The sequence below is a fragment of the Vicugna pacos genome, chromosome 3 (genome assembly GCF_048564905.1).
Source record: "Vicugna pacos chromosome 3, VicPac4, whole genome shotgun sequence".
NCBI classification, from domain to species: Eukaryota; Metazoa; Chordata; class Mammalia; order Artiodactyla; family Camelidae; genus Vicugna; species Vicugna pacos.
In genome coordinates this window covers 21758570-21786462 of record NC_132989.1, presented here as the reverse complement: position 1 = coordinate 21786462, position 27893 = coordinate 21758570, and the positions used below count along the sequence as shown (strand labels likewise).

The following is a 27893-nucleotide window of genomic DNA, read 5'->3' as shown; positions in this document are numbered from 1 at the left end:
GTAGGATTCAGGATTTATGATGCTCCAGTGCTAGTAATACAGACTGTATGCCTGTTTGTTTTGGTGTAAACTTAGAGATATAAGGACTTGAGACCTAAAAGAGGTCTAGCTGTTGGATATTAAATGCGTCAGTAAAGAGCTAGTTAATGGTCACAGGGATGATTGACTGGTAGAAAAATTATTTAAGATGTTACAGAAATAGGCTTTATTTCTTTCCAGACAGACCAAGGGTGGAAGTGGAGGGATTGTAGTATTGCACATACTAGTTTAGCTTTAGACAATTCTAACTTTTCTGAACTCCAGGGTTCTCATTATAAAATCTTTCCAAATTGTGTGACAGTGAAACATAATGCATATAAAATATCTGTCCTCAATATAAAGTACTCATAAAGTGCAAGTATTCGATAAATATTTGCTGAACTAATAAATGATAAGATCACTAATTCACTATTGAGCATCCCTATGTTCTACACACTTTATAAGATGAAAAGACACAGTCCCTGCCATTATGGTACACAGAGTACCATAGGAGATAGACATACACACACAAAAAATGATAATGGATATTTGTGTAGTACAAGAATCAATGGGAGCAAAGGAAAGGAGACATCTAAGGCAGCTTGGAGAAATCAGGAAGACTTCATAGAGGTGATGCTTGATCTGAGAACTAAAGGTTGAGTAGTAGATTGTCAGTAAAGGGGAAAAGGTGATAGGGAGGGACTCTTGCAACAAATTCCATGCAGAGGGATAATGGTATTTCATTATTGCTGAACCTTAAAGTGTGTTTGTAAAACAGTCTTTCAGGAGATAAAGTGAAGCAAGTAGACAGGAATTAAAGCTTGAGTTATCTTTAGGCCATGCGAAAGAGTTAATTTTATTCTGTATCCATGATAGTCATTGCAGAATTCTGTACTGACACACATATGTCATCAGGGGTTTTTGCTAGTTTGTTTTGGAGGGATTATTCTGGAGCCATAAGTGAAATGGATTGAGGACAATTGGGACTGGAGACAAAAAGAACAGTTAGAAGGCTATTGAAATATTTGAGAAGACTGATAAATGCTTGATGCAGCATAGTGACAGTATAGATGTAGGGAGTTGACTATAGTGAAATCATCAGGACTTGCTCAGTGACATGACATAGGGAATGAGGGAGAGGAATGAGTCAAGGATCGCCCTCCTTACTCCTCCCTATTGTGACTGAGGCAGCTGGGTGGACGACGGTGTCATTCTACTGAGATAGTGAATCCTGGCATAAACACCTGATAGGTCAGATGGATTCACACCTCTGGCATTCCATGGGAGAAAGTTCAGGGGTTTTGGGGTAAAAGAATACAGGAGGCCAGATACCTCCCTTTGAGACCAGAATGCTGGTTGCTGGCCTCACCATCAAAAAATGTGGGGAGGAAAAGAACCAGGTTTTGCCGCTGGTTTTGGCAGCCAGTGGTAACTTATGTGAGGATTTGGATGAGTTAAAGAAAAAAAACTCAAGTCCAGGTCAGACTGGATTTTTCTCTGTATACTGTGGTGTGTTTGCCTCTCAAATTACAGTTTGCAGGTAACTACAGTGTGAATTGAGCTGTGTTTCTGCTTTTGTGTAAGGTGGTAGCCAGGCGCCGTGGGGTGGGGGTGGTTCTGGATCAGGTAGGGGTGGTATAAGATCAAATCTCTGGTTCCAAAAGGCCCTCCAGGGATCAGTGAAAAACTTGCTCTTTGGAAACAGTCTCTGTTGGTAATTAACAACATATCAAGCAGACCGTGGTGTCAAATAAAGGAGATTTGTAGGCACAATGCTGTTGGTAGCTGATCTCAATCATTCAGGGAAGCTATTAAATCTGTGAACATTAGCATTCTGCCAGCTAATGAGATCCAGTCCTTAGTGTCTCAGACATGCTGATTCCTTACTGATTTGGAAAATCTCCCTCTCCTGGCTTCCTCCACCCTGCTTCATCCCCTTCCATACTGTCCTTGAAATCAATGAATGGTAATTTAATATATCACCAGCAAGTGTCTGAATAAGAGAGGTTTGGTTTCTGATGTGCCTTCTATTATGACAAAAACGTGTACTGCATAGATTTAATTGGCTACATTAATGTGTGAGCCTTTTCTGCAAAGAGGTGGATATGTTTCTGAATAATCTGCAGAGGGGCAGAGTTTTTAGTATGTGGCAGTGCTTCTAATTAGCTGTTGCTCTAATACAATCAGATTGAGGCAGAAGCTACTCATTTAGAATATTGGTAGATGACAACACTGGCTTGAACAAAGTGACCAGTCTCAAATGGCTACTCACTCTCTGGGCTGCAGGTTGCTAGGGCTCATGCTGTCGCTGTTTTCCCCACGGAAAAGGGGCGGGGTGGGGGGGAGGGTTGGTGTGTTAAGAAAAAAAATACATATATGTTGTCTGCCTTAACACAGAGGTAATAACCCGTGGGAAAAAAATGCTGTTGAACAGGAGGAAGGCAAAAAGATAGGTGGTTTTGTTTTTTGTTTTTTGGGGTTTTTTTTTCCTCCAATTCTGCGACGCATTAACCCTGCTGCTATTGGGACGTTCTCCGCTTAGCCTATTGGCTGAGTCCAGGAGCCGCTGTCTACCAATCGGGTGGTGGAAGGCAGACAAATCTACCCCGCCACCAGCAAAAAACGGCGCGTAACCCTTGCGGCGCCGGCCCAGCCGCGCCAGAACTGGCGCGGGGAAAGGGAGATAGGTGTCTCCAGCTGCTGTGGCCGTTCTGGGGCGGGTCGGCTTATTCCGCTTCTCAGGACCAGATAGTGAACTAGCTGGCGGCAGCAATGCTCCGCAAGGTGAGAGGCTGGGTAGAAATCTGCCGGGGGGCTACCCTTTTGTTCCTTTTTTGCCACCTGGGTTACGTTTGTGGGCAGATCCGCTACCCGGTCCCAGAGGAGTCACAGGAAGGGACTTTTGTAGGGAATGTCGCCCAAGATTTCCTGCTGGATACAGAGAGTCTGTCAGCTCGCAGGCTGCAGGTCGCTGGAGAGGTGAACCAAAGACACTTCCGTGTGGATTTGGACAGCGGAGCCCTGCTCATCAAGAATCCAATCGATCGAGAGGCACTGTGTGGGCTCAGTGCCAGCTGCATCGTGCCCCTGGAGTTTGTAACGGAAGGGCCTTTGGAAATGTACAGAGCGGAGGTAGAAATCGTGGATGTGAATGATCACGCCCCCCGATTTCCTCGGCAGCAGCTGGACTTGGAGATTGGAGAGGCAGCTCCTCCAGGACAGCGTTTCCCCTTGGAAAAGGCTCAGGATGCAGATGTGGGGAGCAACTCCATCAGCAGCTATAGACTAAGCTCCAATGAACACTTTGCACTGGATGTCAAGAAGCGCAGCGACGGCAGCCTGGTCCCAGAGCTGCTCCTAGAGAAGCCTTTGGATCGGGAAAAGCAATCAGACTACCGCCTGGTCCTGACTGCTGTGGATGGAGGGAACCCCCCGAGATCGGGCACCGCGGAGCTCCGGGTGTCAGTGCTGGACGTGAATGACAACGCCCCAGCCTTCCAGCAATCCAGCTACAGGATTAGTGTGTTGGAGAGCGCGCCAGCCGGCATGCTGCTCATCCAGCTCAACGCCTCTGACCCGGACCTGGGTCCCAGTGGTAACGTCACCTTTTCTTTCAGTGGTCACACCCCTGATCGTGTGAGAAATCTCTTTAGCCTACATCCCACTACTGGAAAGCTTACCCTTCAGGGGCCCCTAGACTTCGAGAGTGAGAATTACTACGAATTTGATGTTCGGGCTCGTGATGGGGGTTCTCCAGCCATGGAGCAACATTGCAGCCTTCGGGTGGATCTCCTGGATGTAAATGACAATGCCCCCCACATCACAGTGACCTCAGAGCTTGGGACTCTCCCTGAGAGTGCAGAACCTGGCACTGTGGTGGCACTCATCAGCGTGCAGGACCCGGATTCAGGGTCAAATGGAGATGTGAGCCTCCGTATTCCTGACCACTTGCCCTTTGCCCTCAAGTCTGCCTTCAGGAACCAGTTCTCCCTGGTGACTGCTGGGCCCTTGGACCGAGAGGCCAAATCCAGCTATGACATCATGGTCACTGCTTCTGATGCTGGGAACCCTCCTCTGAGTACCCACAGGACTATTTTCCTCAATATTTCAGATGTGAACGATAACCCACCCTCTTTCTTCCAGAGGTCACATGAGGTGTTTGTTCCAGAAAATAATCGCCCAGGGGACCTGCTCTGCTCCCTTGCAGCCTCTGATCCAGACTCTGGCTTGAATGCGCTTATCTCCTACTCTCTCCTAGAGCCCAGAAATCGAGATGTGTCAGCTTCTTCCTTCATCTCTCTGAACCCCCAGACAGGAGCTGTTCATGCTACTCGATCCTTTGATTATGAGCAAACACAGACACTACAGTTTGAGGTGCAGGCCCGGGATCGGGGCAACCCACCCCTTAGTAGCACCGTGACAGTTCGTCTATTCGTGCTGGACCTCAATGACAATGCCCCAGCTGTGCTGCGCCCTAGGGCCCGGCCTGGTTCCTTATGTCCCCAAGCACTGCCTCCATCAGTTGGTGCTGGCCACCTAGTCACAAAGGTGACCGCTGTGGACTTGGACTCAGGTTATAATGCTTGGGTTTCGTATCAGCTCCTGGAGGCCCCAGATCCCAGCCTGTTTGCGGTCTCTCGCTATGCTGGGGAGGTGCGGACGGCCGTTCCCATCCCAGCTGATCTCCCGCCACAGAAGCTGGTCATTGTGGTAAAGGATAGTGGTAGCCCACCGCTCTCTACCTCTGTTACTCTCCTAGTGTCCTTGGAAGAAGACACTCATCCAGTTGTTCCCGATCTTCGAGAATCTTCAGCTCCAAGGGAAGGAGAATCCCGCTTGACCCTCTACTTGGCTGTATCGCTAGTGGCAATTTGCTTTGTCTCCTTTGGCTCATTCGTGGCACTAATCTCGAAGTGCCTGCGTGGGGCTGCCTGTGGAGTGACCTGCTTTCCCGCTGGCACCTGTGCCTGTCTCACCCGCTCTCGAAGGAGGGAGGGGCTTCCTCCTTCCAATGGGATCCTCCGAATCCAGCTAGGGTCAGATGATCCTATCAAGTTTGTTGATGTGGGCGGCCACTCTCATGGCTGTACACCCTTGGCTTCTGCACCCACTCGGAGCGATAGCTTCATGATGGTGAAGTCACCCAGTGCACCTATGGCAGGGGAACCTGTTCGCCCAAGCTGCCCACCCTCTGATCTTCTCTATGGGCTAGAGGTGAGACCTTTGCAGGCTCAGCCAATGCTTGAGGGTTATTCTGATGCAGGCGTATGGCTGGGCCATGTCCCAGAGAGTACTGGTCTCTCTGTAAGAGCCCGTAGTGATGTCACCGTTTTTGTGAGTGGTAACTATGTGGTAGATGCTGTGCTTTTAGAAGTGTTTTGTGAATTAACCAGGGTGTTGTCAGATGAGTACTTGGACTCGGTTATGCCCTTATCTGAGAGTAAGAAGTGGAAAAACATGATCAAGAGCCAGGGTTTTGTGGAACCATGCTGTTGGAATGTGGGAGTGTAGACAGCTCTGGTGAACAAGGGTAGGATGTACCTAAACCCTGGGGGCTGCCTTCTCTACTCCTTCTGAATGAGGGGGTCAAGGTCTGTACTACCTTAACTCCAGGTTACACTTCCCAATGGATTGAAGGGAACTAATACCGTTGCCCCACAGTATCAACTACTCCATAACCCACTGTGAAATGCACTCTTTGCTTGAAATGTAGCAGAGAACAAAAAGAGGAGAGAGCCAAGGGAGTAGAGAGGCATCAGGTGGAAGCAAGAAACTTGTTGTCCATGTCTTCAGGACTCCCAATCAAGTCCCCACTGGGATTTGAGCTAGATGCAGTAGATTGGGACAGGAAACATCACCTCTTCGTGGGGGAAAAAGCAGTAAGTGAAATCACTTAATACCAAGAAGTGTTCTACTGCTAGGCATTCATAGAGACAGCCACTCTTGTAGTCTGTAAGTACGGGTTATCTGAATTGATGAAACCATAAAGCCTGGAGGCCATGCCTAGCCTCTCACCAACTTCCTTGGGTGACCTGGATCAGTTTCAGGAATGTTCTCCCCACCACAAACTGTGATTCCCATTCCACAGCTCAAGTCTGGGACCTCAGAAACACTGACTCCTTATATATAGCCATCAGCTGACATTGAGATTCCTGAAAGTACTGCTGGAGAGTCAGAGCAAGACTCTAAAGGGTCCTAACACCTCTTTTCTCTCACTTTAGCAGCGTGTGGCAAGATGGGGGGAGTGGGGAGGGGGTCACAAATGGGCTTTGCCTCCATGAGGACAAGATTTTGTTGGTTCAAGCAAAGTAGTGGGAGCTTCTGAAGTCATGCAGGAAGTTACTGGGATAGAACACTGAGAAGTTTTGTACCACTTTGTCTTCCCTGGTGAGCACCATCTGAGCTGTCAAACTTTGCTGCCAAGGGGGCTAAATCAACCTGCGGCATGAAATAAATGGGGAGGTAGGAGGCTTCTGTGACAGATTTGCAGCGCCTATTCCTAAGGTTTCCAGGACTGTGGAGACTTTATAATTGGCTGAGAGCAGACAGACTTTTGGGCCAATCAGACTCAGAGCAGAGGTGGGGGATCTGCTCTTCCTGCCTGCCTCTCCTCCCCCAGCTCCCCAGCTCCACTCAGATTCAATTCCCCTCCCCCCCCACCCCCGCCATTTGGTGACTAAGAAGAACTGCTGTGGGCAGACAAACCTCGGAGCAGTTTTTAAGAGGCTGGAAGGAGACATAAGAGATTTCAGCTGCTACATTCCAAGCCCTGGGTCTACCTTGGAGACAGGACAGCACCGAGTCAGTGTCCAGGAATGGACTTCTGGGTCATGGGGCCCAAGACAGCCCCACAGCTCGCTGGGAAATGGCAAGTGCTGTGCATGTTGTCCTTGTGCTGCTGGGGCTGGGTGTCTGGGCAGCTGCGTTACTCAGTGGTGGAGGAGTCTGAACCGGGGACGCTGGTGGGGAATGTTGCTCAGGATCTCGGCTTAAAGGTGACAGATCTGTTGAGCCGCCGACTGCGGTTGGGCTCTGAGGAGAATGGGCACTATTTTTCCCTGAGCTTGAGGAGCGGTGCTCTGGCAGTAAATCAGAAAATTGACCGAGAGAGACTGTGTGGAGCCAGCACCAGCTGCCTGCTGCCAGTACAGGTGGTGACTGAACACCCCCTGGAATTAATCCGTGTAGAGGTAGAGATCCTGGATCTCAATGACAACTCTCCTAGCTTTGCCACTCCTGAGCGAGAGATACGCATCTCAGAATCAGCTGCACTTGGGGCACGATTCCCACTGGATAGTGCCCAGGATCCAGACGTGGGCACCAATACTGTGAGCTTCTATACTCTAAGCCCCAGCAGCCACTTCTCTCTGAATGTGAAGACCCTAAAAGATGGGAAGCTGTTCCCAGAGCTGGTGCTCGAGCAGCAGCTGGACCGTGAAGCCCAGGCAAGACATCAGCTGGTGCTCACTGCTGTGGACGGGGGTGTCCCAGCCCGCTCAGGGACCACCCTTATCTCTATCACTGTGCTGGACATCAATGATAATGCTCCAGCCTTCCAGTCCTCAGTTCTCCGTGTAGCACTCCCAGAGAATACACCCATGGGTACACTGCTGCTCCGCCTCAATGCCACTGACCCGGATGAGGGCACCAATGGCCAACTAGACTATTCTTTTGGAGACCATACATCTGAGGCAGTGCGGAATCTCTTTGGCCTAGACCCTAGCAGTGGAGCAATCCATGTGTTTGGTCCCATAGACTTTGAGGAGTCAAGTTTCTATGAAATTCATGCAAGAGCCCGTGACCAGGGACAGCCAGCCATGGAAGGCCACTGTGTGATTCAAGTGGATGTGGGGGATGCCAATGACAATGCCCCTGAGGTACTGCTGGCCTCTTTGGTCAACCCTGTCCTGGAGAGCACACCAGTGGGCACAGTGGTGGGATTGTTTAACGTGCGGGACCGAGACTCAGGGAGAAATGGTGAAGTGAGCCTGGATATCTCTCCGGACCTCCCATTTCAGATTAAGCCTTCTGAGAACCACTACTCACTGCTAACCAGCCAGCCTTTGGACCGTGAGGCCACATCCCACTATATCATTGAGCTGCAGGCCCACGATGCGGGCTTACCTCCCTTGCACGCACATCTCACCATCAGACTCAACATTTCAGATGTTAACGACAATGCACCCTACTTCACCCAGCAGCTCTATACTGCTTACATCCCAGAAAACCGACCTCCAGGCTCCCTTCTCTGCACCGTGGCTGCCTCTGATCCAGACACTGGGGATAATGCCCGCCTCACCTACTCCATTGTAGGGAACCAGATTCGGGGAGCCCCAGCCTCCTCCTTCGTATATGTCAACCCTGAGGACGGGCGGGTCTTTGCCCAGCGTACCTTTGACTATGAGTTACTGCAGATGCTGCAGATCGTGGTGGGCGTTCGAGACTCTGGTTCTCCCCCACTGCACGCTAACACATCTCTCCATGTGTTTGTCCTGGACCAGAATGATAATGCCCCAGCCGTGCTGCACCCGATACCCGGCCGGGAACTCTCAATCCCCCAGCGTCTTCCTCGCTCAGCCCCTCCTGGCTCCTTGGTCACCAAGGTGACAGCCGTAGATGCTGATGCAGGCCACAATGCATGGCTCTCCTATTCACTGTTGCCACAGTCCACAGCCCCGGGACTGTTCCTGGTGTCTGCACACACTGGTGAGGTTCGAACAGCCCGGGCTTTACTGGAGGATGACTCTGACACACAGCAGGTGGTGGTCCTAGTGAGGGACAATGGTGACCCTTCACTCTCCTCTACAGCCACAGTGCTGCTGATTCTGGAGGATGAGGACCCTGAGGAAATGCCCAAATCCAGGGACTTCCTCATTCACCCTCCTGAGCGTTCAGACCTTACACTTTACCTCATTGTGGCTCTTGCAGCCATCAGCCTCTTATCCTTAGTCACTTTCACCTTTCTGTCAGCTAAGTGCCTTCGGGGGCATGCAGATGGGGATGGGGGTGGGGGCCAGTGCTGCAGGCGCCAGGACTCGCCCTCTCGGGAGTTCTACACGCAGTCCAGCCCCAACCTACAAGTGAGCTCAGACGGCACGCTCAAGTACATGGAGGTGACGCTGCGGCCCACAGACTCCCACAGCCATTGCTACCGGACGTGCTTTTCACCAGCCTCGGATGGCAGTGACTTCACTTTTCTAAGGCCCCTCAGCATCCAGCAGCCCTCAGCTCTGGCGCCGGAGCCTGACGCCTTCCGGTCCCGCTCTAACACGCTGCTCGAGCGGAGCCAGGTGAGGGGCTCGGCATGACCCCTGGGGGCGGCAACGGAGAAGCCGCCCATCCACATCAGGGACTTTGAACTTGCAGCCACCGCTCTGCTGCTGGCTCTACCCGAATGTCGGGACTGTTTGGACTGATTGCGCAATACCAGAGGTGTGGGCGAGGCAGGGATGGAGCTCTGAGCCCCGGGAGGTGACGGTGATTGTGGGCCAGGGGGTGAGGGTAAGACCGACCCCGTCGCCACACGCCAGAAAAGGCTGGGGTCGGGCGATCATTTCGGCGATTTCCGCTGAGGTGGGAGTCCGGGTCCCGGTAGAGGTGCACACCTGCAGCCGGCCCACTCCGTGGGTCTTCAGGTTTCTTTTTAGGTTTCTTCCCACTCTCTCGACGTGTGACTGCGCTCTTATTCTCAACCCTCCTTATTCCTACAGGAAACCAACGCATTCGTTGGCAGGACAGAGGTGCACCCGCGGGGCCCTCGGCGCAGAACACACTCACGAGCCGCGCACAGCGCACGGGCTCCCCACGCCTCACCTGCGCGCGCGCACGCTCGTCGCACTTGGCCTTCCACGCACGCCGCATTTACTGCCAGGTGCACACGCACGGGCTGTCCCAGCCCCCTTACCGCTTCCCTCCCACGCCGCTGCCGGCCCCGGAGGCCCTCACTGCTGACTCCGGGGAGGTGACATCCCAGGTGGTCTCCGCCTCAGGGTCCCAAAAGGATCTCCTCCCATCCCCGCCCCGAAATGCCTCAGGGCTGGCCTGAGCCCACTGCGGGGAGCATGGGGGCTGCTCTAGGGACGGGCGGGACTCTGTGACCCGCGGGCTGGCCGGTCCATTAGGCTAAGGACTCCGCGCAGACGGCGTCGGCACCTCCAGCCCAGAAGCCTCGCTGGAGCTGGCCGAACCCCGTTGTGACCCGCGGCGCGGCGGGGCCCAGCCTGGGACCTGAGCAGTACCACTAATCTGTCCTCTCTCAGAAAGTGGGAGCCTGGAGTGCAAGGGCTCTGGGCGCTCAGAGATAGGCTTTTGGCTCCGTCGTAACCACAATGTTCCCAGCGATCTAGGATCGGGGCTTTAGGGGTGCCCAAAGCATCTGAGACTCTGGCAAGTCCTTTTTTCCCTGGCTGATGGAAAGCCACGGCCTCTGTCAGATGCCAAGGTGCCCTGATAAGTGGGGAAACTATAATAGTAAAAAGCACACGTTTCCACAACTGGGGAGCTTTATACAAAAAATATCTGTACCCCACTCTGTTGCTACTGAGTCAGAATTATATTTTGAAACAACGCCCCCCATGTGATTCTGATAGCTGATTGACCCTTACTACACACTTACCACAACATCTCATTTGTTCTTCGCAATGCTTTTGTTGTTTAGCTAGTAGCATCCCTCCCTTGTAACTGAGTTTCACAGAGATCAAGTGACTTGCTCAAGTTCACAGGGTGAGTGACAGAGAAAGATCTAACCCAAGACTAACTCCTGAATTCGTGCTTTCAGTCACTGGGTACTTGTAAAGCTGGAGGGTAGGAGGGATAGTTTGCATCTGCTGGGTTGGAGCAGAGGTGTGATTCTTTCCCTTTTACGACCTTACATGTGGAGGAAAGTCCTTTGGGGTTCTTTATCCCTGAGCAGACTTAACTGAACAAACTTAGACCGGCCGTCCTTAGGTAGGTTGTGAGTTTGCCCAGCTTTTCTCCTCCAATCTGTCAGAGTGACTGCAGCTCAGTGTAGATTCTACTGTGTCTAAGAATACAGTGACCAGACGTCCCTGTGCCCTTTCCCACCTCGGCCCAGGAATGGTGCTAGTGACTCCTGTTGCACCTGGGATGCTAAGTTTCTGGGTTCTGCTCACATCACTGCCACCTGTGAACCTTAGAGTGAGTCACTTGGCAGCCCTGAGTCTTCCTTCTCCCCAGTGTAATCGGAGATGCTCACACCTCCCGCTCTGCTCCTGGGAGTTGAGTGTGAGAATCAATTACCAGCACACCCTAGAACGGAGAGGAGATGGCTCTAGGAATGCTCCATGAGAGTGTGTGATGGGATAACACACCCTCTGGGAAAGCTGGGAGGGGCTTGGGAGTGAAGTGACCGATTTAGAGCCCCACACCTTCATCCAGGTGGGAGGTGGCCAGAGATCTGCCCCTTGGGAGCCCTGCAGATTGAGTTGGCTCTGCATGAAGGCTGTGGGAGCTTGAGCTTTGCTGGGCTCCATCCCAGCAGTTCTCTCTGTCCCAGACAGAGCAGCCTTGTTCTCTCCTCCTGGGTCACAGCCATTGTCTGGCACAGAGTTCTGGGGGTGAGAGGTGACGTGGGGTTTGGATGCCCTGCAAAGGCTCAGTCTGGCATAATTCCTAAATTAATAGTGTATTTAGCTGTGGGGAGGGATCCTTGAGAGCCAAGGGTCTGAAGGAGCTGTCCCTCTGAATGTGTTAGGCACAACCTGGCATGAAAAGGGTTACCCCGAGCAGCAGCCATCTTGCTGCAGAAGATGCTTTGTTCACAGCTGAGGAGCTGAATGAAATTCTTTCCAGGGCTGCTGGAATCCTCATCTAAAAGCCTCCTCTGCCACTTTTAGGGTCCTCTGTAACCCCCTCCCAGTTCCACAGAAGACACTTCCAGCCCTTGAATCTTGGCTCCAGAGTTCTGAGACTGAGGGCAGGGTTGAAGGGACCGTTGCTTTAGCAAAGGAATCTGGTTTGCTCACTATGGTCTGATAAATGTGATTTTGTCTCTGTCTCTGGTGCCTCAGACCTCTGAGATCTGAGGTATACTTCGTATTTGAAGAAGAGCCTACCCTCCCCTTACCTTAGCCGACTTGGGTACTCAGCCCCTTTCCCTCTGTTTTCTCCACAGCAAGCCCCACCCAACACGGACTGGCGTTTCTCTCAGGCCCAGAGACCCGGCACCAGCGGGTAGGTGACTGTCTCTCCAGCCCACCCTCTTCTCTGCGGCATTTTTCTCAGTGATGGGTGTGGGAGGAGATGGGGGAGGGCTCAGCATTCGCTACAAATGGCTTCCTCACTCTGTTCCAGATTTCAGGGAGGTTTTGGTGTATCGTGGGCTGGTACACAAACCCCAGAGGGAAGAGGCTCCTACTCTGGCTATTTTGGAAACTCAATTCACACACTCTTCCCCTTCCTTCTCTCTACCATTCAAACATTTTCCTGTCTCCCGGGGGTAAGGAAGCTCTGTGGGGAAAAAATGGTCTTAAGGTGGTCTCTGGGTGAAGAGGAGGCTTCTTGTGTCTGTCTACTGGCTATGGCCCCCTACTCCGGGTTTGGCCGGGCCCCATCCGGACTGGGGTTCGGGCAGAGAAATCTGGGACAGGAGACCGAGAGGAGGTGCTGTCAGCAGTCAGAGCCTCCACCAGAGCCGTCAGGAAAGAGCCCAGGCTGAGGGGAGGGAGGTCAGGCAGCTGTGGGGAAGTGGAGATGGCACAGCTGGAGGGGGGGCACGTTCTCCCCGGCCTGCGCCGCCTCCAGGATGCCCGCTGGGCCCCCTTGGTCCTGCCTTCTCAGCCTGCTGGCCTTTAGTCTCTGACACTCTAATGTCTGCATCCTTGCCTCAGTCTCATCTCAGTTTGCAATCTCTGCCTCACCCCCTCTTGCTCCGTCTCTATCTCAATTTCTGTCTTTATTGCTGTATCTCTACCCTCTGTGTCTTGTCACACTGATCTGTGCCTCACACCACGCCTGCTGTGGCTAGGCGCTCAATCAATGTGGAATCAATGAATAAATGTGGCTCCTCCTCAGTCTCAGTCTATTTCTACTTTCCTCTCTGTCTCCCTGTCTCTGTCCTTGATCTCTCTCCTTCTTTCATCATTCCCTACTGTTCTTGTGTTCTGCTGTCTCCAGTCTCTTTGTTTCTGTCTCTCACTATGTCTTTCTCCTCTGTTCTCAGCCTCTCTGTGTCTCCTTGTCTCTCTCTCTCTGTCTCTTGTTTGTCCCTTTCTGCCTCGCTGGGTTTCTTTCTCTGTTGCCCTCTCTTTCTCTTCTGTCTCTCTTTTATCCTGCTTTTACTCTGTGTTCCTCCTGTCTCTTGTCTCTCATTTCTTTACACTTGTGGGCAAGCCAGCACACACATGCCTGCCCCCCTCCGCCCCCCACCACATGCAAACACACACAGCCTTTGATCTCTGCTCTCTACCATACACCCTCCTATCCAGGCTGCCCCAGCTGCATGCTTCAATCTGGTATGAATTCCTGCTAAGACAGGAACCCCCTGAGGGGTGGAGGGTGGGGGAAGGACTTCAGCAGAAGGGCCTGTGGTGGGTCTGGGGAGAGCGGGCTGGGCTCTGGGCCAGGCCTCCCTGTGAGAAGTCAGGAGCCTGGGGGAGTGCAGGGAGCCCAGGAGAGGGAGGGAGAGCAGAGCCCGGGCTGTCTTCCCTCCTCCTCACTCCTTAGACCCTTGCTGCTACCATTTCCCCAGATGCTAGAGATGCCCACACTGCCCCAAAAACCTGGGACACCTGGGTGTCGGATGGAGACTCCAGCCCCCAGGCATGTGCAGTCCTGCCTCTGGTGTTGAGATCTCCAGGCAGTTCCCAGAAGGTAGCAAGCCAGATGGCATGGACTGCCCTGGCCCCTCCTTTGACTCCAGGTGTCTCCTTTCTCCCCACTTCCCATACATTAGGTCATTCATGTATTTGTTCATGTATTTATTCATTCAACAAATATTTATTCAGCATCTACTATGTGCCAGGCCCTGGGCTAAACCCTGGCCTGTAGGGTGAACCAGCAGACATGAGTGTTGAACTCATGGGCTTCCACGCCAGCAGGGAAGACAGAAAATTGACAGCAAATCACACTTAAAAAAAAAAAAAAAATATATATATATATATATATATATAGTTACAAATCATAGCAAGTTCTGAGAAGAGGGTCACATGAGTGTAAAGGGGGAGGAGGATGGTGAAGGCTTCCAGGGGGAGGTGACATGTGAGCTGAGGTGATGAGAAGCACAGGGCAACTTGTGTCCCCTTTACCCACCTCCTCCCCAGGCCCTGAGGCAGAGCGCCCTGCTGAATTTGCAGGAGCCCCCCCAGTTTCCTCTGATGTGCCCTCTGGATTGGGTGCCTTACCTCTGCCTTAAGTCCCTTTCATCAGTGGAGAGACTTGGCCTGAAAAACATGGGGGAGCTCTTGGGGAGATGGGAGAGCAAGCTCAGGAACTCTCCCTTCCTTAGTCACCCTGAGGGGGATGGAACAGACATTTCTGGTTCAGCTCCAAAGTGGCCCAGATGAAATCAGTGTTAGCGGCCCAGTCCAGCAACTACCACTTCCCTCTTTGATTCATTCAGTAAATAATTAGGAAGCACCTACTATAGGTGTAGGAGATATAAAATAAATGTAATCCCTGCCCTCAGGGAGTTGACAGTGTATTAAGGGAGACAAATGGTAACCAAATAATCACTGAAAAATGTCCAATTACAGCTACTGTAAATGCCTGGAAGAGCAGCGCCTGGTGGTGAGAGCATAGAATAGGGATTTGCCCTGGTCAGGGAGCAGGAGGACATCCAGGAAGAAATGAGGCTGTGAATTAACCAGCTGAAGATAAAAGAGGGAAGAGCATTCCAGGTGGAGGAAGAGCACTTGCAAAGGCCCTGTGGTGAGGCCTCGCAGGATGACAGGGAGATTTCCTTTGCTGCTGTTCTGATGAGTCAGTGGGAGGGAGAAGATGGAGAGGGAAAATTCCTCTTACTCAATCAAACCCTGGCCCTCAAGTGCTTTTCTGGCCCATCTTGGCTACTGGCACACCAGGTTCAGAGCAGGCTTAGTGTTGAGTTCTTCAGTAAACCAGGTTCAAGTTCAAGCCAGCCCTGTCACCTTACTTACACAAAAGGAAGTCTTCTGAAATCCCCGCCCCCCAGGTGTACCTCCTCCCCACCACTACCCCTTCTCAGGTCTTCCTTTTGGTTTCTGATCCCAACAGCTGCTGCTCAAGCTCTCCTTTCTCGGCTGTACCCCATAGGCCCCGCCCTGCAGCTGTTCCCAATCTCTGCCTTGAGAAGTGTCTCCATTTGATTTCCCCTGGTCTCCACACTGTTCTATTTTGGTGGCTTCATACTGTCCTTCCCCTTCTATTCTGCAACCCACCCTCCTCCAGAGAGACTATCCCTGCCCCCCCTCAGTTTGGGCAGTCATTCAACAAACAAATAGTAACTTACTTCTTTCTGCTTATAAAATAACCTATGCTCATTATAGAAACATAAGAAATAGTTAAAACCATTTAAAAGAAGAAGCCCCCTTAATTTTACAACCCAGGGAAACCACCACTCACTTTTTTTTAATACGGAAAATTTCAAATCTATACAAAGATAGAAAGATCCGTGTCATGAGCCTCTCTGGCCCCACTATCCAGCTTCGACTGACATGTTTCACTTCCATCTCCTCTCATTGATTTATTTTAAAACAAATCTCAGCCATCGTATGATATCATCTGAGTCTTCACTATCTTTAACAGATGATTCATTTTTTAAAACACATAAGTCCCAGAAATAATCTGAAGAAACTAACAATCTGTTAGTTTATTAATATGATATTATTACAAACATCATCAGATATTTAGTATATATCCACACTTCCCCAATTATGTATCTCCCTCTGTTACCTGGTTTGCACGCTTACTCAAATTAAGAGCCATATTTTATATTTGGCTGAGTGTCTCACATGTCTTAGGCTCTCTTAAAATTTTTATGTGTATATTTCAAATCTGTTCCTTTGTGCAGTTAAACAACACAGATGGGCTGTGGCTGCTCCTGCTTCCCCTTCTCTTCTTCGGTTGCTTCTGCTGCTGCCTCTTTTTATTCTTCTTTTAAAAATCTGATTCACCTACGTAAATTGTTCACAGAATATCAAGAACTCTCATTCCCAGTCAAGTGATATTTCTCAGTGGTTTCTTTTTTTTTTTTTGGAGTCATTGAGGTCATACCGTGTGCATCAGTATTTTAGCCTGTTTTTTTTTTTCCCTCTTTGTATGACATCATGGGAATTTCCTTGTGTCAGTAAACAATTCTTGAAAATTGTTCTTATTTTGAAGCAAGATTATTTATTAAATTGACACTTAATTGTTGCATAATAGCCCCTTATATGGACCAAAATGTATATTTTAAAATGCTGATAGACTTTTACTACATAAACACTTCACATGCTTTTAGATTTAATACAATGAAATCCAGGCTCCTGTCAGGGATGACTTTCCCAGATTTTTCCCTTTTTCTGAGCATGATCAGGGAGCATTTTACCACAGCCCAGCCTCTGGGCTAGTCCCTCACACACATACCCAGTGTACAAGAATACAAACTCCTTAGGGTGAGAACTGTATCTGTCATCTCTTAAATCCTAGGGCCTGTCACAGGCACTGGCACATGGTGCTTGGAAAATGGTCACTTAGATGTAGTCCATCTCTTTCACTTTTATTTTTTCACTGTTCCCCAAATCCTAGAAGAGTCTCCTGTCACTGCTGCCAGGGTTCCCGGGCCTCCAGGCTGAAGCCCAGCATGTTGTCATGTGTAAGAGCACAGGCTCGGGAGTAACATTAGCCCTATTTCAGGTTGCAGCTCTGCCTGTTGCCAGCTGTGTGGTTTGGGGAAAGTCTCTCAATCTCTCTGAGCCCCAGTTTCATCTGCTGGGAAATAGGGACACTTCTAACACTTAGCTGCAGGTGGTTCTGAGGCTGGAATAGACAACATGTATATAATTTAGCCAGCCCAGGACCCAGGGAATAGGAAGCTCTCAGTAAATGGTTCAAAAAAAAGTCTCTCTCCGTTCATCTCCTGCCCAGCTTCAAAGAGCTGGCAGCCTGCCCGGGTAGTTGGCCTCCAGCCTTGAGCCATTTCCCTAGAATCCTTCTTTCAGCCCAGGCCGTCATGGTTCCAGGCCCATCCTTCCACTGAGTTTTATTCCCCAGGCCATGTGATCCCCCTTCTGCCCCGCGATGGTGTCCTCCTAACCAGGTGTCTGACCCTGTTGTCTTCCCCACAGCCCCAGAGCTCCCCTCCCTGCTCTCAACTGCGCTGCTCTCCCCACTCTGTCCCCATGCGGCCCTTCGCCTCCACCTGAGCCCCCTTGCCTCAGCCCCAGGGACAGCGGAGCCTGGCTGCAAGTCAAGACTCCTGGATTTTCATGGAGACAGAGGTGGCTGGGGCCGCATCCCTGGGTTCCTGTCCTCCCAGAGGTGTCCCCTCAACCCTTGGTCTTCTCATAGGAGCAAAAATGATCTTTAAATACTTAAATCCAATGGCCTCAGTGGCTTCTCATCTTAGGATGAGACCAAAATCTTTGGTGTCCACTCTGCAGCCCTCGCCCTGACCCGCCCTCCCTCTGTGTTTCTCTTAGTCTTTGAACGTACACGCTCCACTCAGCCTCAGTATTTACTCCCTCTGCTTGGAAAGCTCTCTCCCAACACTACCTTTCTCCTAGATAACTTAATTTTACCCCTCAGTTTATTACTTTGAAATGTTTCAAACCTCTCAAATTGAAAGAATAGTGTATGGAACATCCAAATACTTTTTACCTAGATTCATCATTCATTAATATTTTACACATTTTGCTTTCTCTTTCTCCCTACTCAAAACACACACCCCACACACATTTTTCCTTTCTGAACCATTTGAGAGTTGCAGACATCGTAACATTTGAAATACTTCAGAATCTATCTCCTAATAACAGTATTCTCATTCATAACCACAAAAGAATGATCGCATTTGAGGAATTTAACATTAATGGAATAACACACAGTCCACTAGCAGATTTTCGTAAATGTTCTCCTAACGTCCTTTTAACCTGTTTTTTTTTTAACTCCAGGATTCAGTGAAGGAGCATGAATTGCATTTGCTTGTGCTGTCTCTTTCATCTCCTTTAATCTAAAGCAGCCTCCTTACCTTTGGAGGGGTTGGTTTTTTAAATGACATGGGCATGTTTTAAAGAGTCCAGGCCAGTCGTCTTTCAAAATGTCCCACAGTCGGGGTTTGCTGATCATTCTCTCTTGGTGAGATCAGGTTACACAGTCTGGTTTCTTTTTTTTTTTTTGAAACATTTTTTATTGAGTTATAGTCATTTTACAGTGTAGAGCACAATTTTTCAGTTATACATGAACATACATATATTTATTGTCACATTTTTCTTCACTGTGAGCTACTACAAGATCTTGCATATATTTCCCTGTGGTATACAGTATAATCTTGTTTGTTTATTCTACATATGCCTGTCAGTATCTACAGATTTTGAACTCCCAGTCTGTCCCCTCCCACCCCCCTCCCCTGGTTACACATACTTGTTAAGAAGACTGTGGGTGCAGTTGTGCACTTTCTGCTGGGAATCATTTTGTGTCAGTTTGTCCTGTTGTCAGTGATGCTCATTTCGTTCACTGATAAAGTGGTATCCCCAGATCTCCCCATGACAAAGATGCTTATAAATATTGGTGATTAATACATAAATTGTGGGTGACATTTGAGACTTTGCAGTCACCTTTCACTGCTTTTAGTATTTTAGTATTCACCCATGAGCCTTGTCTCAGACTGTTTCTTATATCAGTGGTTCTATCATGCCTCCTGCATTTGTTTAGCTGGCTTCCTCCTGCAAATCAGTGGGATAGTTTCTTGAGGTTTAAATTCCTTGTCTTTTCCTCAGGAAAGCCTGGATGGGCTGACTCCCTAATCCCGACTAGGTCAGGGCTTTCCTATGCCTCCTGCTCTTGGCCTCCATGTCACTTGTCATAATTGCAATGAAACCATTACATAATTATTTAATATCAGTTTCTCAGTGGAGATTGTGAGCACTGTAAAGTCGGACTATTTCAGTCACGTTCACAGCTCTGACCCCAGCTCCTAGCCCAGTGGCTGGTATGCAGTAATTGCTCAATAAACACTGGTTGAATAAATGAATCCAGATCTGATTCCAGCTCTTCCCACCCCGTGGAGGGAGAAATGACATTCCTGCTTTCTCCTCCATCCCTAACTCTTTGTTTGCTGTGATGGTGTAGAGGACACCACGCAGCAGCTGTGTGCTCTGATCTGAGCCTTTGGCTGAATCCACCTAGTTGGGGATAGGGAAGTCCAGAGCAGGGGAGACTAAGCTGGGACAGACCTTGGAAAAAATGTACAGCAGTTCTTGACTGTGCTCATCCACCATGACAAAATATACGCGCACTCACTCGCACTCACTCACTCTTTAAAGCCTCTAAGGTGTTCCCTGCAGCTGCTGCCCTGCTGCCACATCTTACCCCGTAGTAACGTAACTCCGCAGGTCTCCCACTCATTCAGGCTCCAAGTATGTACTGATGAACTTAGGTGTTGCAGAGCATGCAAGGGTCACCTAATAGACTGGGTGTCTGTCAGGCTGCTTCCCCCTCCCCTCAAAAATGGAAATCATTTAATCCTTGAAAATTCCCCCCCAAAGCACAGAAATAGTCACTATGGGAAAAATCCAAGTTGAGTTGGCATTCCGTAGAGTTCTTTTACAGGTTAACAATTTAACAATTGAGAATCACTTCATGTTTCTCTCAATGCTTGGAGCACCTAAAGGTCTTAACGAGGTGCTTCAGTAGGAAAGGGCAGGGGCCTGGTCCCAGAGCTCACAGAGCTGGATCTGGGGCGGAGCAGATGGTACAGCAGCCGTGCCCCCGGGGCAGCCGTGGGGATGGGAGCACAGTGGAGGCACCTAGTCTAGCCTGGGTGGGTTTAGGGATTCCCTCTGGCAAATCATATTCATGTTACCGAGGCAGAGGTAGGCAATTTGCATTTATCTGCCCAGGATGCGCTGCAAGAGAGAGTCTGAGGAATTAGGGGAAGTGCCTCAGAAAAGGTCTGATGATAGAATGTTGGGGAGTGGGGCTGAGAGTGTTCTTGTAAGACAGGCAGGGCTGGTTCTTATGTGACCGTGGGTTTGATCCTGGGGGTTCAGCAAGCCACTGAAGTGATCAGATTTGAGTTTTAAAAACCTCTCTCTCCCTGCTCCCAGGTCTTGTGGGGCCTCCCACCTCTCTCCCTGGGTTCTCATGCTTTTCTCCAGCTCTGACACATTCTCTCATTTCCCACCTCCACCGTCCTGCCCTCCCTCACTGGGAGCCTCTGCTTTCTCAGGGAGGACAAGCTGCAGTGTGTCCTGCCTCGCCCCCCCACCAAGGGCCATGGTGTCTGAAACCCGAGAAAGCTGGTTTGGGGAAGTGACAAATGGGGATCTGGCTTCCTGGTTGTATAAGCTGCCTCCTAACTTGCTGAAAGGGAGCAGGGCTTGGGCGCTGGCTGGGGATTGGAATAGATCTGGGAGCCCTGGGAGAGGACTGGAGGAATGTGAGCTGGGCTGGCCTGGGAGACCAAACTCACCATCCCATTTTCTCCCCAGCTCCCAAAATGGCGATGAAACCGGCACCTGGCCCAACAACCAGTTTGACACAGAGATGCTGCAAGCCATGATCTTGGCCTCCGCCAGTGGTGAGTTGTGCCAGTATGCGCAGGATGGGCGCCCCGGGCTTCTGGGGTGCATCCCACAGCACCGTGCCCTGAGACCGGCTTTCCGTCCGTGTGGCTCCTCCGGACCTATCGGCAGGTCTGAGAGGGCCGACAACTGCAGGTTACAAAGCCACATGAGGGAATAGCTGAGGGGGGAGGTGTCCTGGGATGCACAGAGGGAAGTGAACGAGGGAAGATCTTTGCAGGACAAGTGGGGAGTAGTGGCTAAAAGTCCAGCCCCTAGAAGGGGACCGCTATCAGTTGGGTCCTAACTCTACCCCTCACAATCTTTGTGACTCTGATCAATGTGCTTTCTCTCTCTAAACCTCAGTTTCCTCAGCCAAGAAAACAGGGGCAGGGACCTCAAAGAGTTGCTCTGCGGATCAGTGAGATGATACCACAAAGCAACACCTGCTGGGCGTGGCACACACAGGCCCTCAGTCCCTCCCCAGCAGGGAGAGGACACTCTGGGCACATGAGACCCCTTCTCTCTCTTGTTGCCCCCACCTCCAGAGCAGGATTTTGGTTTTCCCACAAGGCTAACGAAGAGCTTGAACAGGCACTAGAGATTCAGATGATGGCTGTCGTCCCTGAGGAGTAACAGGAGTCCTGAGCGGGCAAGCAGAATAACATCACTGGTACCGAAAAGTGCTGTAGGCTTTGGAGGCAGGCTGGCCTGGATTGAGTCCTAGTGCCACCCCTTGGCTGAGTGTCCTCGGGCAAGTTACTCGGCCCCTCTGGGCCGCAGCTTCACTGACTCTAAAGTCAGTATAACAATAACAGAGCTCTTCGTGGGGTCGTGAGGGCAGAACATAAGGCCTCAGCACAAGGGTTGGCAGAGAGTAAGGGCACTCTATGCAGGGGCTAAAACTGAGTAACTATTATCTCACATGACCCACGGTGGCGTAGAAGGCAGGATTCGAAGAATGCCCGTTAATAAGGACTAGCTCCGGAGCAGCCCATCCTGGGCTTGTATGGAGGCTGGCAGAGGAGGAAGGCACTGGCCTTACAGAGCAGGCTGAGAGCCCGGCGCTCCAGCATGTCTGGAGGGCCGGTGGGTAGAGCCGGGGAGAGGCAGAACCGTGATCACCAGAGTCATGCCCGTGTCCTGAGGAAATTGAGACGTCACTTGCTCCAAGGCCCCCACTTTGAGCTGCAGACTAGCGATTCAAAGCCAGCCCGACTCCCAAGTTCGTGCCCTTTCTCCTCCAGTGACCATGTCTGGCTTTCAATCCAGCCTCAGTTTCCCTTTTCGCTGAACACATTTAGAGGCTGAACTTCTCTCGATGCCCTCCCTGCATTATTCTCTCAGGTTAGAGTTCCAGATAAAATACAGGATGGCCACTTGATTTTTAAATTCAGAAAAACAACAAATCATATTTTAGCATAAGAAGGTCCCAAATGTTAGAACTGGGACATACTAACACACACAAAAAATTGCTCACTGTTTACCTGAAATTCAGAGTTAACTGCCCACCCTTGGCTTTTATTTGCTGAATCTGACAAGCCTTCCCCAGATGTCTGAGGCTGAGTGGGGCGAGGCCCTGGGTAGAGAAGAGTGAGGGGGAAGTGGCGGGGGTGGGGGGCCAGCCTTCTGGGACAGAGCTGGCCCAGGTCTGGGGCTGTAATTCTAGAGAGGCCAGATGCTGAGGATGAAAAAGGCAAGTGGCTAGGTCTGAGATGCCAAAAGTTGGGTTCTTGAGAGAAGTAAACAGACAGTAAGGTATATTTAGCTAGTGCGGCTTTGAACCCTAAGGCCAGGAAGCAGGCTTTTTAGCCTAAATCCAGATTTTGAAAACAGAAGCGGAGTCAGTATTTATAGTCCCAAACCCTCCCAGAAGGTCCCCTGAGTCACGGCAGGCTGGCCGCCCGGGCTTCACCCCTCTGGCCACACAGGGCCTGACCCAAGTGTAAGCCGGGGCCTTGGGGGGTGGGCCTTGCGGACGGAGGTGGTGGGGTCAGGCCCTCTTCTCACTCTCACACCCGCTCCCCGGCCCTGGAGGCCGGCCCAGCCAGGCCTGTGGGGCTGCTGCGAGGGAGTAAGTCAGCCGGAGAGTCAGTGTACTTGGGAGGCTTTTTAAATAAACACTTGAGGGAAGGTGTGCTCTCAAGGAGGCTGCGGTTTGCAGCTCAGCTGGCTCTGGTCCGGCTTGACCAGACCTCCGGGCTGCTCTGGAGTGGCTGCCCTCAGCCCCGGGGCAGGAGGAGAGGGGAGGTTAGGGCTGGAAGCTGCTTCCTCAGGAGAGGCTGGCACAGGAGAGGAGGTTGGCCCCGCTCCCACCTCCTCCAGGCTGGAGGATGCCCGGGTGTTTTTTTCTTGCTGCTCTTCAAAGTCTGTTTCTCCTTGGACTCAGGGAGCATCCTGGTTCCTGCCCAGTATGGGTCTTGCAGGGGTAGAAGGAGGGGCCATTTGGAGACTTGATGCTACAGAAGGTCAGAGCTTGCTATCCAACTGCTCCCCCTCAGATTTATAGATGGGTAAACAGTGGCCTGAGTCAGCCAGGGCCTCGGCCAAGGTCACGGAGCTCATCATGGCAGAGGTGACCAGACGCAACTCCAGCGTCAGTCTCTTTCTGTTACACTCTAGGTCTCCCCATCTTCTTTCCTCCCGGTCCAGCCCAGCTTCACTGCATCGATAGGGCCCAGGCCAGCATCAGGTCTGTGCTTTAGGGGAGGAGGTGGTAGGGGCTGGTTTTGTGACTTGCATACACTCAGATGCTCCTCAGAGATCTTGGGTGCCTGTAGGATGTGGGTGGGCTTGGCTTCCAGTTACCCAGTCAAGCCCTTCCTGTCTATCTATTTCTGCCTCCCTTCTCCTTGTTTCTCCCCATTTCTTCCTCTTTTTCTTTGAGTGCATGTGTCTTTCTGTCTCTCTCGAGTGCGCTCTCTCTCTGCCTTTCTGGCGCCTCTGAGGTCCTCCCCTCAAGCCCCTAAATCATTCTGGAATTCTGGCTCTTGAAGCCGGATCTGGGCCCCCTCCCCCCAGCACTTGAAGTCCCAGGCTGGAGGAGGGGCTGTGGGAGGGGGAGGGGGAGGGGGCAGGGCAATGGAGGACAGGGCCCCCTTCTGGAGTTAATTAGGGAAAACAGGGAATTGTCAGTGGAGTGAAAGGGCTCGGGGAGGGCCTGGCCTGGGGAAAGAGAAGAGGAAGTGGGCAGCTGCTCCCTCCCACCCAACCCACTTCCCCCGCCCCAAGGCCACGGGATCCTGGGATTTGGGACTTGAAATGGATGCTGTAGAAACCTGAGCACTGGAGTGAGGAGGCGGCGAGGAGGCCCGGGCTCATCTTTCCTCTGCCTTCTCTTACGCCCCTCCCACTCGGGTTTGTTCCCTGAAAATATTTCCTGTCTCTTATTTCTCAATCCCTGGTTGGTGTCCCAGGATTACTCAGCCTCTCCAGCTTTAGTCACCCAGGGTCTGGGGCGGGGGTAGTGGGAGGCCAGTGTCGGGGGAGCCCTTCTGCCTGAGGGGCTGGGCTGGGCATTCTTGGGCTTTTAACCCTTCTACCACCTGAAGACTCCAGCAGGAGCCTCCCGAGACATCAGCCAGAGTCGTCAAAACTCTTGGTTTTTTAATCCCCCTGGAGGCAGTCAGGGAGCATTCAGGGGGAGCAGTGACCCTGTGTGATGGGGATGGGGATGGTCAGATGGCAGCAGCTAACATCTAGTGAGCACTTACCATGCGCCTGCGCACCGTCTCCTTGAGTCCTCAGGAAACCCCAATGGGGAGGTACGTCTTTGTTTCTCTTCTTTTAATGTGCAGACAGATTACCTGGAGATCTTGTTAAAATGCAGATTCTGAGTGTCTGTGATTCTAACAAGCTCCCAGGCGACGCAGAGCCAGGGCCAGAATTTGTACTTCTCTGGGCCCCAGTTTTTGTTGTGCGCAGCGGGAAGTTGGGCTGGAGGCTCTTTGATGTCACCTATAGCTCTGTCACTGAGCGTGTGCCTACACTGTACTTAGGACATCTGGTCTGGGATCTTCATCACCTCAGCCTCATAGAACTCAGCTCACCACTGTCCTCTCTCCCCTCCTTTACCCTCGGAGGAGTAAGGAGGTCCAGGCCACTGGTGGTGGCGACGACCACGCTCTACAGCATACACTTAAGATACACTTAGACTTAGCGCTGCCCTCACCTGTCCTGGCCGGTATGGCCTCGGGCTAGTCTTTTAGCTTCTCTGAGCCTTGCTCCCCTCAGGTAGAAAGCGGGAATAATAGCACACACCTCCCTGGGTTGTTGTGTTGAGGTTAAAAGCCGTCCTGCATGTGCAGCATCTAGCAAGGTGCTTGGCACCGGGTTGGCATCAACTGCCGTCATGAGATGAATGCCCGGAAGAGCACCCCTCCTAACTAATGATGGAACGACGAACTGCCCTCTGTGCCCAGCACTGGGGGAGGAGGATAGGAGCTGCACAAGCACGAGCTCCCTTGTCACGGCCCTCCGGGAGCCCATGGTCTAGTGTGGAGACCAGAGAGGCTGCCTTGGGCAGGGCAGGGACTTGAGTCAGTGTCTCAGCCCTGAGAGAAATAACAGCCAGCATGTTTGAAGACCTTGCGGTGTAGCTGTACGTATATCGTCTTGGTTAGCCTTCACCACAACCAGAAGAGGTAAGTACTATTATTATCCCCATTTTGCAGATCAGCAAACCGAGGAGACATGGGGGGAGTTTAGGTAGATTTGACCAGGATCACAGGTAGTAGGTAAAAGAGTTAGGATCAAACCTAGGCTATCACTCCTGAGCCTCTTACGTCTACCCCTTGGGGATAGAGACGGCATTTCCAGTGCTCAGCAAAGTTGGGGCTGGGAACTTTGCAGGTATTCATTAACTACTTGTGCTATAAGAGAGTGACTGTTGGGGACCCTGAAGTTCAGCCCCTCACCTTCCCTTGTCTCTGCAGAAGCTGCTGATGGAAGCTCCACCCTGGGAGGGGGCGCCGGCACCATGGGCCTCAGTGCCCGCTACGGGCCCCAGTTCACCCTGCAGCACGTGCCCGACTACCGCCAGAATGTCTACATCCCCGGCAGCAATGCTACTCTGACCAACGCAGCTGGCAAGCGAGATGGCAAGACCCCGGCAAGTGGCAACGGGAACAAGAAGAAGTCGGGCAAGAAGGAGAAGAAGTAATTTGGAGGCCAGGCCTGGAGCCACAGGGCAGCCTCCCTCCCCAACCAACCCAGCCTCTCCCTACCTGTACCCAGGCCTCGGATTTTCAGGGCTCACCCCCAGGATCCTGGTAGGGGCCCAGGCCATGCTCCCCTTGGGAAACAGAAACAAGTGCCCCGTCAACACCCCCCTCTCTGCCCCCAGGGGATTGAATATGCAAAGGGAGTTCTGCTGGGAACCCCCATCCAATCAATTGCTGTGCCCGTGGGGGTAGTGGGGTTAGTGTAGACACCATTTGTCACCCCCCTTTAGTTACAGCTGAACTCTTCCATCTTCCAAATTCTATCAGGCCCATCCATCCCCTGCCTCCCTCCTACCCACCCCACCCCACCCTTCTCAACAGCTCCTCTTTCTTGAGTAAGTGGTTGGGGTGTTGAGGTACCTGGTAACCTAAAAAGGATGATAGTTTTGAAGTATTGGAAGGGCATCATGACCTCTTGGCCTCTCCTTCAATCCTCAAACTTCCCCCAGAGCATGGTTTGGTGCCTGTCCCTTCATCTCCTTCCAGAACCTGAGACCAAGCTCAAGTTTTGGGAGACCTGGTCACCACTGCCGTGGTACTGATGCTTGCTGGATTTAGGGAGGGCATTTTGCTACCATGCCTCTTCCCGACACCCTGGGGACCAGTCTTTTGTTTCATTTTTTATTGTTTGATGTTCCCATTGCATGCTGTGACTTCCCTCTTCCCAAACAAGAGATTCCATTGCATGTTCTCAGACAGTATGGGGTGGTAAGATACAGAAGGGAAAGGTAGGTGTGTTGATGGGGGGCTGAACAAAGCTTGACCCATCAGTTAACAGGGCTTGCGGGAGGCTCTGTATGCCACCAGGATACTGACCAGATCCCCAGATTCCAGCCATAAATCAAGCACCAGGCTGGACCCTCATCTGTCGTATACAGGGCAGCCCAGGCAGCCAGCTTTGGGCTGAGCTACCAGCACCAGTGGATTTAAACTGGCATTACAGTCCAGGGAAATTCTGAGCAGGTTTGGGACCAGGTCCCCTAGAGAGGTCAGTGGGGCCTCTGTGGGTGCTGGGTACTCCAGAGGTGCTGCTGGTTGAAGGATCACTGTGGCCCCAGCAGGAAGGATGGGCCAGCTAGGCCATTTTTGGTCCCTGAGTTGGGGAGGCAAGGAGCTAGAACAGGGACCAAGTAGATAGAAAGTGTCAGCCCAGGATTAGGGCCCCTGCATTCCCAAATCCCCAGTCCTTCAACTTGCCAGGTGCCATGTCTTCTCTGTGAAGCCCGCTGCCCAGGCCTCCAGTCCGCCCCCTAGTGGCCAGAGCCTGGTTAAAGTCCCCCAGTGCCTCCTTGTGCATAGACCTTCCTCTGCCCACCCCCTTCTGCCCGGGGGTCCCGTTCATCCAGCGGGGCTTCGCGAGAACCCCACCCCCGCCCTTACAGTAGAGTGTAGAGCCCCCTCCCTCTTTTGGCTGGTGTAGAATAGCCAATAGTGTATGTAGTGCGGCGTGCTTTTCCGTGATGGCGAGTGGGCAGGGGGCGGCGGTCTTCGCGCAGCCGTCTGTCCCCAAATCTGCCTGCGGCAGCCCGTGCTGTGTTTTGTGCTGTGTCACGCGCTGCGGCGACCCCCTCCCGCGTACTGACTCCTATAAGCGCTTCTCTTCGCATAGTCACGTAGCTCCCCACCCCCCTTCCTGTGTCTCACGCAAGTTTTATACTCTAATATTTATATGGCTTTTTTTCTTTGACAAAAAAAAATTAAAGGGTTTCTTCTGAAAGGTTGAACGTTTCTGTGTAAGAGATGGGGGCTCCTGGCATTTGTGGCTGAAATGATAAGAGGTATATGCTGGAAGAAGAGCAGGTTCCGGAGGCGATTATTGTGTTCGCATCTTGGTTTTGTCATGGCCCGAGAGTCTGTGTATTTGTTAAATGCGGCTGTGTATGCGTGCAGCACCACGTGCATGTGTAACAGTGCGCGACGGTAGTGGTGCTTGTGGATCTGTACAATGCGTGTGTCATGG

At 51.5% G+C, this 27893-nt stretch overlaps 2 protein-coding genes across 28 annotated transcripts in view; both read left to right on the top strand.

Moving 5' to 3' along the window:
• The window catches only part of LOC102540146 (protocadherin gamma-C3), a 175754-nt gene extending 148104 nt beyond the window's left edge, over positions 1-27650 (top strand). For 24 of the 27 annotated variants that reach the window (XM_031672174.2, XM_072956063.1, XM_031672157.2 and 21 more), the window contains exons 2-4: positions 12152-12210; positions 20640-20728; positions 25646-27650. In XM_031672174.2, coding sequence (XP_031528034.1) covers positions 12152-12210; positions 20640-20728; positions 25646-25872 — 375 coding nt within the window. In that variant the 3' untranslated portion in view covers positions 25873-27650. Of the gene's footprint in view, positions 1-6263; positions 9309-9728; positions 9890-12151; positions 12211-20639; positions 20729-25645 lie in introns of those variants that run through there. The other 3 variants (XM_072956093.1, XM_006204524.4, XM_072956136.1) reach the window with 3 other exon arrangements.
• Positions 2791-5529, top strand: PCDHGC4 (protocadherin gamma subfamily C, 4). The gene has a single exon (XM_072951714.1). The coding sequence runs from the start codon at positions 2791-2793 to the stop codon at positions 5527-5529; it is 2739 nt and encodes a 912-aa protein (XP_072807815.1).
• Positions 27651-27893: the final 243 nt, after the last annotated feature.